The sequence below is a fragment of the Macrosteles quadrilineatus genome, unplaced genomic scaffold, assembly GCF_028750875.1.
Source record: "Macrosteles quadrilineatus isolate MER2022 unplaced genomic scaffold, UCM_ALF_1.0 Scaffold_5__1_contigs__length_97177068, whole genome shotgun sequence".
Classification (NCBI taxonomy): Eukaryota; Metazoa; Arthropoda; class Insecta; order Hemiptera; family Cicadellidae; genus Macrosteles; species Macrosteles quadrilineatus.
The window spans coordinates 79,973,598-79,986,128 of record NW_026542598.1 but is presented as its reverse complement, the minus strand read 5'-3'; the positions used below and the strand labels follow the sequence as shown (position 1 = coordinate 79,986,128).

At 33.5% G+C, this 12,531-nt stretch overlaps 1 protein-coding gene across 1 annotated transcript; it reads right to left on the bottom strand.

The window, feature by feature from the left end:
• Window positions 1-35: 35 nt before the first annotated feature.
• On the bottom strand, window positions 36-10,784 carry LOC128995317 (LITAF domain-containing protein-like). The gene is made up of 4 exons (XM_054420300.1): window positions 10,551-10,784; window positions 3,584-3,722; window positions 2,776-2,959; window positions 36-2,374 (listed from the first exon to the last, which is right to left on the bottom strand). Exons 2-4 carry the CDS (start codon window positions 3,705-3,707, stop codon window positions 2,269-2,271), a joined length of 414 nt encoding a protein of 137 aa, XP_054276275.1. The 5' UTR covers window positions 3,708-3,722; window positions 10,551-10,784; the 3' UTR covers window positions 36-2,268.
• Window positions 10,785-12,531: the final 1,747 nt, after the last annotated feature.

Here is a 12,531-nt window from a genome sequence, read left to right as displayed (position 1 = left end):
CTTTTTGAGATAGTAGGTAAATTATCAGAAATGTATAATTAAAAATAAATTTTTATTGTTAGTAAAACACATACAATAATTTATTTAGTGGAATAAGCAAGTGTTTTTGCTTTAAAGTCATTAGTTTAAAAATAATAATAAAATAAACATTATTAACACATTTACACACAACAGCTTTAACAGACAATACAGACGGGCTGGGAAATAAATAGTGAGGGCTGAGTAAATTTGCATCAAAAAGTGAATGATGTTACAAATTTCTTGTAAATTTGTTTACATTTATTATAGTAAAAAAATTTAATGTTGATACTTCCATAAGGCTCTTAATGGTTGTACATTTTGTGCAAGTTAAAAAAAACAAAATGAATGATGTCGTCCTCACTATTAATTCCCTATGGCCCTGATTAAAGGTACAAGAATGCGAGGGTGAATACAAATCACAACAATAAATGGCAAGTTTTAGTTAATCGACATGAAAAACCGTATTGTAAAAAAATCCAGATCTATATTTTGATAACATACCTTCATACAATGGCAGGTCAAATCTATACCGTATAGCCATGTTACAAAAGACAAACAAGAATGTGCTAATTAACAACTTATTAAAATATTACCATACAGTTTTGGGTAGTTACACAACTAACTTAAGTACAAAACTTAGTAAAATTAGTTAAAACAGATTAAAATTCCGCATTTGAACAAGTTTGTTTGTAGGAGGTATTAATTAATTAATTAATTATGTCCATAACACATCGATAACACTTACAATAAAATAATAAAACATTCTAACATGCGAGTTGTACACAAATAGTAGAGTGATAAAAAGAGATTCTTATAATGTAACAATTTGCAATAGCAAAGTTTGTGTAGCTTAGATACAAATATTTAATATGATAAAAAAATATTAACCTTAAATATTAAAACTGAACAATATAGAAATCTGCATTTAAAATATAACTTTTACATCAAAAATATACAATGGCACTTGTAAACATTTAAGGTAACACAGCAAAGGCACTACGTTATTAAATCAGGCAATATTACCCATAATGAAAGAACACGTTTACAGTATCAAAGACAATACTAACTTTTTACCCCTAAGGACATTTAGTGCTTGATATCTCAAAGTTACTTAAGGAAGGAAATGTTTAAAAATAGATCGTATCAATTAAAGGGGTGTCTGAGATGAGGAAAAGGCTCCTAAAAACAGATATTCACGTCATTAGACAATGGTGTTAAATTAATCCAACCACAATTAATTTTTTAGATGGCTGTACAAAATAACAAAGCGACGGTGGGGAAAAGATTCTTGTGAACGAAACTGAAGCGCATTCCGCTCGCCACTCAAATTGACCCAATCTATTCTCATACTCTTAACAAATTTTCCAATTTTAAAATTAAAATTATAGCGGAAACTCTTATTATTAAAATTGCCGCATAGAATTGCAGTATTTAGTAATAGACTGTCAATATCAAATCCTTTTTCATTAGGAAAATATGTTTTTAGACTTTAGATTGATCAAATGTCTTCAGATTGAACCAAACCACAGAATTGTATAAACTTAATCAAAAGTAGGTTTATATTTTTATAAGTTAGATTGTGATTTGTTATTTTTAACTACAGTAGGCCTACTTGAAAATCCACCTATATTTTATACAACAGATAATGTAATTCCTATCATAAAAATACACATCACTGATATAATATTGTGCGAATGTAAGCATTAAGACACTGTTTACATTATTAGATAACAATAAATCATTATAAAATATGGAATTACCTGTGGCAGGTTAGGTTAGTCATTAGTAAATGAGAAACCCAATACATTAAGACTGCAGACGGTTTATAGCTACTGACTTGACTTACTAAGAAAAAATCATTAGTCTTCTTAGATATTCTAAGCAGCTGCTTAATTGACAACATATATATCTGCGTAAAATGTAAAATTGTTACTTAAAAACTTTAAATACTAAGCTGCCTCAGTAGAAATTACGTTATTTTTTTTGTTCCGAAGAGCTGCCAAATTTACTTACATTAAAAATAAGCTATATTAGAGTCCAACAAAACAAACGATTGGTAGTAAAAGGTATTAACAGTTGCTGTGCCTAACATTACATATAAGAGCTGCCTTGGTAAATTATCGATTGACAAGAGTGTAAAAACTATGTTAGTGACAAATATTCTGATGAGCTGCCAGAGTAGAGTTAACTAACAGAATGCAATTTGACTTTTATGTGAAGAGCTGATGGTAGGCTGTAACGGTAGAGTTAACGTTGGTATCGTCCGAGGTAGGTGTTACAGTTAGGGCAAGAGTGGATGACGTTCATGCACGAATCAATGCAGCAGGGAATCAAACAACATCCACAGATAAATCTGGAAAAATGAATCAATATACAATTATTATGTGTTTTGCTTTTGCTTTTTAGTGGTTTAAACAATTGAATATCTTTACTACAGAAACATTCAGTGGTAGCAACAGTCGATTACAAACTGAATACATTGTTATTGAGTTTTTGTTATGATAGGATATAATCTGAAGTTATTGAACTTGTGCCATCACAAAGTGTATATACAAACACACATCATTTTTGTTTCTCCTGAAAAATAAATTGTCGCATATGTGTTATTCTTGGAAACAATTTATACACATATGTAACAATTGGAATTTGTAGAAACATATGATGTTGCATAATATGTTAAATATTTGACATTGTGTATCCTTCATCGGGGATTGTTCAGACTAAAATGAAACATTTATTTTTCCAAATACTAACCCAAAAAGAGCGATGAGTGTTCCTGAAATGTAAGCAATCAAGCCAGGCTCAGTCTTAGTTTTAGTGGTGATCTCTGAGTAGCAATGTGGACAGATCATGTGAGTCGGCTGACTACCGACTGGCACTACCGTCGTCATGATTACAGGGCCTTGCGCTTGCGTCTCCATGAATCCACGGTGCTTCACTGGAACAATACAGATCATTGTAAAAGTGTAATTGTAATACATTTGACCCTCAACAGTTCAATACTTGATTAACACATTCAATAATCTACACGATGGATTATGCGATATCTGTAGAATGTTTGGTTTGCCAACGACATCAAGTCCATACTTAAATCTTAGGTCCAGGATGATGAATTCTGAAACTTAATGTGAGAATGTATATTATACAACAACATTTGTTAAGCCTAAGCGATATTTAAATCAAGACTAAAAGAAAATTATCTGTAAATATCCCAAAAGCTTCATAGGTACAAGCACAATAGTGACCAAGTCCGAATTTAAAATTAAATTATTAAGACTAAAATAGAGATGGACATTCCAAGGCAGTGAGCTACTTATATGACTGATCAAGCTCAGATCAGGGTAATAAGCATCAAATTTGCAAATTGAGGATCTAAAAAAAATTACATGGCTTACATTTACAAAACTGTAGCGGCATGGACAACCTCTCAATGAAATTAAACCCCACCGAGCAAGGCTTGATCCCCTGATACTAACATTTTAACTTTTGTACAAGTATGTAACACAAGATATGTAATACAATTCAAATGACTGTATACAAAAACAACTTCCTCAACACATACCAGGCTGGGACGGGGTGAAAGGGCTGGACGGAGGTACACCCCCGACTGCCTGTGAGTAACTGGGTGGTGCTGCCGGTGGGGGCCCATGGTAGGCGGGGATAGTTCCTGCACTTTTTCCAGCCATTGTTTTCCTTTTTATCTGTGAAAGAGCTACCAACTTTAATTACAGCTCAAGGTGGCTCATCAGGTTTTAAAAAAATTATATCTTTCCACCTTAAAGAACAAATGTAGGTAGCCTAAGCTAACTATAGTATGATGGTAAGCTACTAATCCACATCTTTAAATCAAAGGTTTTTAAACTTTTACTTCACTTTTTGCATCAGGTTTATTCTAAGGAATCTATCTATGCCCTAGCCAATATCAAAATGGCTTTTCTTTCTTCTTTGTGTTGAATCACAGAATAAATTGAACTGGCCTAATTATAACATATTAGTTCTGTATCATAAATGAAAATGAAATGAAAATCGGTTTATTTTCCAGACTATTGAATATTACAGTGTATATTTACATGAGTTATGGAAAATATAGGCACCTCTCTAGGTAGAATCTTTGGTGAGGTTGCCATCACTTTATTGTACAAATTTAAAATTAAAGTTCATCCAGTGCAAAACTAAATTTTTAACACAAAGGATATAAATTTCAAATACAGTAATAAAATAACAAATAAGCACACTTGCGAGCGTCAGAAATAAAACAATAATACTAAACCTTATACAAAAATTAGAGAGATCATTTAACAAGATCTTTTATATAATCTATATAAAATCCAATGAATGTTTGTTTGTATGTATGTATGTATGTTTGTATTTATGTTTGTTTGTTTGTCCTTTATGGACTCCGAAACCGCTTGACAGATTGTAATGAAACTTTCAGGCATTATTAAGCATTGTTCAAGGATGGTTTGTGTGAAGTTTGGTGTAAATCCGTCAAAAGGGCTCCGTCCCAGTGGCTCTGGAGTTTCTCATGTTAACCTTATGAGTACTAATTTTTTAATGGAATTAAAGAATCATAACAGCTGGTTCAACTAAACAATTTGATTCTGTGGTGTTCAATAGCATTAAAAAGTTAATAGGTTTACCAGCAGGGTGCAGCACTATTATTTTTTTAATTTATGACAACAGCTAATTTGCAACCATAGGGTGAGTGAGCATAGCGAACGAACTTCAACTGGAGGCGAGTTAGCGTATCTAAATGCCAAAAACGGTGAGAGCCCTGAGGGCTTAGGTCACATGTTGGCCTGACTTGAAGTAATGTGACAAACAATTCCAGGTCTGTGTCCAACAGAGTAGAGGGGGTTTTTTAGTGAGAAGTCTGTGATAGTTTCAGGAGTCTCACACTACAGGCTGGCTACCTGTGTGCGTAAAAGCATTTTCCCTCCTCTCCCTTAAAAAAAATCTATATTGTGTCTTGATTTTTTCTGACCAGTCAATTCATTTGCAACCTCCCACTCCAGTTTTGAATTGCCATTACATTTGCTAAACAAATTGCAATAGTAATTCTTTTTTGTTTTTTTAATTTCAATATTAATTTTATTTTTGAACAAAATATAATAGGTTAATAGCTTCCTATCAGTAGATTGTTTTAATGTTTTCTTATAAATAATCTCTTTTCTTTTGATCTTACTACACAGTGATGAATTTATCCATGGTTTTAAAAACTTATATTTACATTTCTTAAGTCTTACTTCTTTGCATAAGTTAATGCAATGATTTAAAATGTCAATAAAAATATAAAATTCAATTGAAGCATTGTTCTGACTAAGAACGAGTGACCAGCCAACCGTGACTAACCTCTCATTTAGCTTATGAGTAAGTTGATAAGCGTGCCGAGGTCAATCAAGTCAAAGGTCAAATATAGTGAGACATTATTTATTCCACTGACTCGCTATTTATTCTGGAGTTATCCATGGCTTTTCAGAGGGAGCTTTACCACTTGTTTGTGTTTAATGGGCATAATGGATCTCAAAAGTAAATCTGGCTATAACTTGAACTTGCCTTAAATCACTTACAAATTTAGACAGGGACGATTGAAAATAAAAAAATTGGAGGTTGCATGTGCATATGATCGCAGTAAACTTCTGATAATCCCTCGCGGCCGTGTAGACATCGTACTCGTTTCCTGCAACTGTGGCAAAATTCTGACTATTTTCCACGGTCGTGTAGACATAATTATCGTCTTCCATGATTGCGGCAATATGAACATATCCCACGGTCGTGAGGAGATTATCATCGTCTACCGCGAATGAGTCAAAATTCTGATCTTTTCCCGCAATTGTGTAGACATTATCATTGTCTTGCGCTATCGCGGTCAAAATCTGATCACCCCTTGCGGCTGTGAAGACATCATTACAACAGGGTTCCCACAAAAATATCTTAAGTTAATTCCCTGACTTTCCCTGGCCGTTTTCTGTTAATTTACCTGACCATGGTGTATTTTAGGTATTGTCAGTTTTCTAATATTTGGATATAAGTTAAGTATTCATTGCTTTTAAAACATATTTTTTTTTTTTATTTAATACAGCCTCCACCATCCTCATAGCTGCCCTTACAACTCCTTCTTTCAAATTTCCCACATAGGGAATTTAAGCCATTACTGCAGGTCTCATGATAGGACCTAGACCCGGGACCGATTTGCTTTTTTGTTTTGGCGAATTTGTGTATTTCACACTAAGCTATTGAGATTTCAATAATAAACACGGTACTTTCCTATTAAGAGGAAAACATTCATTATTATCAATGATTTTTTTCGATACATAAAAATTTTACTTTTTGATCCAATATTGATATTAACGGATTAAAACATAACAGATGATAACTACGATAACTTATTGTTCAGTATCAACATGAACAATAAAAAATATTGAAATAAAACTGTTCTAAACTATCCTTACATAACTAACCAAACTTGCTGTAGCCTAAACTTACTATTTCAAAATCCCGTTTGATATTACCCTAATGTCTTTTCTGTTATCAAACAGAATTTTGAACTAGGCCTAGTACAGCAAGTTTGGTTAGTTATGTTAGGTTAGTTTAGAACAGTTTTATTTCTTAATCCTACATATTATTTTTGCCTAAGTTAAACAAGAATAGGTTTGTAAATTTGTTTGCAGAAGGAATATCGATCGTACAGGAAATAAAAATATCGGTAGGCCTATATTGAATAAAATCATCGATAATAATGAATGTTTCCTTTAACAGGAAAGTACCATAAACACTCCTTGGTACTTTCCTGTTAAAGGGAACATTCATTATTATCGATGGTTTAATTCTCGATATATCGATATTAACAAATTGAAACATATCAGCTGACAACTACGATAAATATTGTTCAGTATCAACAAACAATAATAAAATAAAACTCTTCTAAAAAATAACCTAACAGAACTAACCAAACTTGCTGTAACATTTGAAAATTCCGTGTTTAACTTGCCTTTTCTGTTATCAAACGGAGTTTTTAAATGGTACAGCAAGTTTGGTTGGTTATGTTAGGTTAGCTTAGAACAGTTTCATTTCTTAATCCATATAATAGACTGTTTTAGCCTAAACAAGATCAGTTAGTTAGTTGTTGTCAATTTGTAATGGATCGGAAAACAAAAATATCGATATATCGAAAAAATCATCGATAATAATGAATGTTCCCTTTAACAGGAAAGTACCCACTCCTTACTACATTCCCTGTAGCAGCAACCTAAAAGTCGTTTACTTATTAAATTTATGTTATTAATGTTATTAAAGTTAATTAATGTTGATATAATGTTAATTAATGTTATTTGAATAAGAAATAAATCTGGTAAATTTTAAGGGAATATTTTAGTAAAAATCCAGCCAGGTGAGCTAAATGGAAATTCACTTAGACTGCAGGATTGCATTGGCAGGGGTATTTATTAATAGGCTACAATAGGCCTACTATATGAAAAATTAAACTACTTACACCTCAAAATAAAACCGAAAATTGGTAATAAAATTACATAACTATAGATTTTCAGAAATTTAGTAATCTTTTCAGCAACTATCTCATTTAAACATAGGTAACTTATCATCCAGGAAATTAACGGGATCTTTAAAAGTTTTTAGGACATTTCTCTGACTTAACATTATTTTAAAGGTTTTCCCCTGACTTAAGGCCTTTTTTAAAAACTTTCCTTGACCCTATACCTGTTTCCCTGACTTTCCAGGACTGTGGGCACCCTTCATTATATCGTCCCCCGCGGTCGTTTGGACTTAGTAATTGCCTCCCGCGATTGTCGCAAAATGGTATCATCTCCCGCAATCATGTGGAGATCATCGTCTTCATCGAATGAGGCAAAATTCTAATCTTTTCCCATGGTCATGTGGGCATTATCATCGACTTGCGCGATTGCGGGATGATTCTGATGCGGCCGTGAATAAATCATTATCATCAAATTATAAATCAATGTATCGGGGTCCTGTGGACATTGCAATCGTCTCCCACGATTGCGGCAAAATGTTCCGCAGTTGTGTGGAGATCGAGATAATCTTCGTCTTCCAAGATCGCAGCAATATTCGGATCATCCCTCGCGGCCATGTGTGTGTAGACATATTATCTTCTCCCACGGTCATGGAAACGTCACTGTTGTCATGCGGGATCATGGTAAATTAAAAATTCAAGGTAGAAATACAAAATTCACGCATAATCCCCGGCTCAAAAAAAATCACGCATAATTACCTCATTTCTTGTTTTTCCAGTCAATAGACACCCTGTTTTATATATTGCAAAGGGACGCTACTATTAGTTGTGCCTAGGGCGCTAGCAGTGTCAAATACCCCCGCCGCAGCAAACCTGCAGACTAAGCGAATTTCCATTTGCCTGATTGGATTTACACTAAAATGTCTACTTAAAAATTTAACATTTATTTCCTATTTAAATAGAATTAGTTTGACAGGTACTTAGGTTTGCTGCATCAGGGAGGGTAAAACTGCTTTTTTTATGTTAATAGTTAGTAAGAAATAAAAACATTTTCCAAATTTGATCAAAATATGTTTATAAACAAGCAAACTACAACAGTTTACTTGTTCTCCATAAGAATAACATGGGAATTTAAAATTTACATTTTTTTGGAATTTTCTCCATAACCATTAGGCGCATAGTAACACTTTAATATACTAAATTATTTGTTTTTTTAAGCTTTACAAAATGGTTTGGAAAGAAATTGCTAAATTTTATGTTTTTTGGGTCAAAAATGGGAAACACCTATTTTCACCCCATAAAACCCCCCGTAAACCCCCGTTCCCATACCCCCGTTCCGATCATGCTGGTTCGCGAACTCGTTCAAGTTTATCCCGCCTTACACCTTCAAACCAAATTTTATCAAAATCGGACAAAAATTACTCAAGTTATCGTGCGGATGGACACATATATATATATAGATATATAAAAATTTTAACGAATGGTGTTTTTGGCCTCTGGGGACATCAAAATGAAAAAGTAAATAGGTCCCGGGTCTAGGTCTTACCATGAGACCTACGGTATAGCTACTTCCCTATAGGGAAATTCGCTAAAACGGGCCTGAATTTAGATACCTGATTCTGACTTTTCCACCACACTACACAGTGAGGCTAAGCTGCTTATTTCTGTAGCCTACTCTTTATAGACAAAATGGACCGGCAAGTCAGCTGAAGTACAGAAAACGGACGTTGTGTGAATCTTAGAATCTTAGAGAGGCATTATGATAGGCCTAGCAAATATTTTAGAATGATAAGTCAACAGAAATTAGTTGCTAGTCTATAAGTTAATTTGAATTATACTACTGTATTTTGTGTTCCTTTTTTTTAAATCCAGTACTGTAGTTTTAGATAGTTGCTAGTCTATAAGTTAATTTGAATTATACTACTGTATTTTGTGTTCCTTTTTTTAAATCCAGTACTGTAGTTTAGATAATATTTGTATATTACCCTAACTTACATATAGGCTAGCGTACCGGTAAATATCATTTAACTTATATTATAATTTAAATATTTAAAAAAACGAAAAACAAAACGTAGGCACATTGATGCATTTTTAACTTGGTCTTGGTGGTTAATTAAACGTGGTTAACACCAATAGATGAGCAGCAAAGTATAAATATAAAAAGGAACTTATGACATTGTTCAGCCAGTACGTCTTAAACAGTGTTGTACACATAAAGAAAAACTTAAATGATTTTAGCTCAAGGGGTGACCTTCATAGTTGCAATACTCGTAACCGTAGCCAACTTGACCTCCCATCCCATCGGCTCAGTAAGACTGCAAACAGTTTCCCCACTATGGTCATAAAGCTGTATAATAGTCTGTGTTGAGATCAGAGGCCTGCCAGTGAAAGCGTTCGTAGTGCACATCGCACATGTCTAGGGAGTTGAAGACTAGGCTCCTTTACTCCATCAGGGAATTTTTTGAAACCCCTGACTCAGTTTGGACATCATGATCCACCGCCTTGTATATAGTGTATATAGACAAAGTTTTAAAGTTTTAATTTTTTCATTTAACACAATCTATCCAGCTATGGCTGGGCAACGATGAAGAACCGGTAAAGGTAAAGGTAACCACCACAATTTCAAAGATTTATAACTTACGCCAGCTACACTTTACTTTACATCCTACACTCATTCGAATGAAAATATCGATCGATATTTCGTGATTATTCGATTGTTTCATTCGATATATCATTTGGTTAGTTCGGTAAGGTTAACCTAACCAAACGATATGTCGAATTAAACAATTGAGTAATCGATATTTTCATTCGAATGAGTGTAGGACGTAAAGTTAAGTGCAGCCCTTACGCCAACTAATGGCCTAAATAAATATAGGCCTAAATGTCTCACTTTGAACAAGTGGGTGAGGTCAGTCTGTATGGTATTTTTCCTGGAATCCTATGTCACTATATGTTGTTATACTACCTTATGGTTAAAATATCATTTTTAAAGTTACAGTACATTTGATAGCATAAAGGCAGAAGTCAAAATAATGTTTACCTTTATTCAAGGACGAATCTCTGGGTAGCCTAGAATTAGGACGCTTTAAATTCCCTCCTCAGGGACCTCAAAGATGAAACCGAATTCAACACTTTTAAGGACTTAAATAGATAAATAAAAACGTTTTATGTTCTAAGATATTTCCTGCAATAACATACAGAAATGCAAAAGAAAATATTAAATATTACTGCGACCGTAAGAGCATAGGAGATGTAGCTGCCATGTAGATGTAATGTAAACTAGGTTAAATTTTTGACATTACGAGAATTTGGTTGGACATAAATAGCGTTGGTTGTTTACTTCAAAGCTACCAACCGAACTAATTTGACCAACCAAAAAACACTCCCAGGTACATGGATCTTGGATCTATAACATTACCATTGATTATCTCCCTGCTTGTGTGATGTACAACAGATTGTGGGGGACAGCTCACTTACTCTACAGATCATAGACTATACGAGCTTTTTAAATAATATTGAAGGTTCACTTGCACTACAGGCTCGTATACTATACGAGCCTATCGAAAATAAAAAATAAATGAAGAGGGTTCACTTACTCTACGAATCATTGTGCCTATGAGCCTCGTGTATTATATTTAAAAATACAGTAGGAAGGTTCGCTTACTCTACAGATCATAGTGACTATGAGCCAAGCTTACGAATTATTTGATAATTTAGGAATCGGCTCGTATAGTATACGAGCCAAAATAATGAATAATATAAATTATAGGAATAGGCTCGTATACTATACGAGCCTGCAGAAAAATATTAGATGGCTCACTTACTCTACAGTTCATTGGCACTATGATCCGTAGAGTAAGTGAACCCTCTTCAAAATATTAGATGGCTCACTTACTCTACGGCTCATTTGGCTACTCGTTGCGCGGTTTGCGTTCGTGAAACTTTAGGCGCTATGCCCGGATTCGACTGCTGCGACTGCCTACATAAGTGTATTGCATCACCTCAATTATTTATTAAAACGAAATAAATATGTATGCACAAGTAAATTTATTACATTTTTGGACTGAATACTTTAAAAATGGAGGGAGCATGACTTTTATCATAGACTAACCAACCAACACAAGTAGACTTCTCATCCCATTGTAAATTTTGAAGCACGTTTTTCGTGTCTAGTTCATGTAAGTGACACAAAGGCGCTAGTGCCGACGAAACTTTGTTTCTATTATTTTAGGGTTAATTTCTTGATTTGTGCTTTACTGTTTGGTTATATAACTAGGGGACAAGTTATTGTTTATGATTAGATCGTATTATTTGGTTAAACGAGGTTTTAAATGGCTGTAATAACGGGAAACAAATTGTAAACAAAACACGACCTCTACAGAAAAACGGACAGAACTAACAATAAAATTGGCTTCAGCTGTTCCATAAGGATGGGAAATCTACTAAGGGAGTATGTTTTATCTATGCTTTTATGTTTAATTAAATTAAACGTTATAGAATAAAACATATTTTGACTAATATCAGGTTATATAATACACACTTGTATGATCCAGATACAGAGCTACAGACAAAACCTGTGGTCCGATTTAGATTAAATTTCGTATCTGGATTTATCCACGAGTCACTAATTTTTTTAAGCACGGGTTGAGAAATAATGGCAAAAATTTATAAAAACAGTTCACCAGTTTAGAATATTTCTCAGTTACTGTGAGTTGCAAAAACGTGTATACAGAAGCATTTGTGTACACAGAAAATATAGAGGACTATATGTATACAGAAGATATATTAAAATACAATACGCACACAACTATCAACGTTTACATATGTAAAATTAATGAATTTGTTGTATTGAGTATTTTTAACATTATGACGAAGCCTTAACAAAACATATTTTTTTTTAAGGAGTTCTAGGGTGTTGAACTATATTGTATTTATCTTTTGTGGAAGATTCTGTCCACGATTTATGATTGCTAACAATTTCATACAAAGATTTAAGTCTCTGTACGTGAAGACTAAAAACA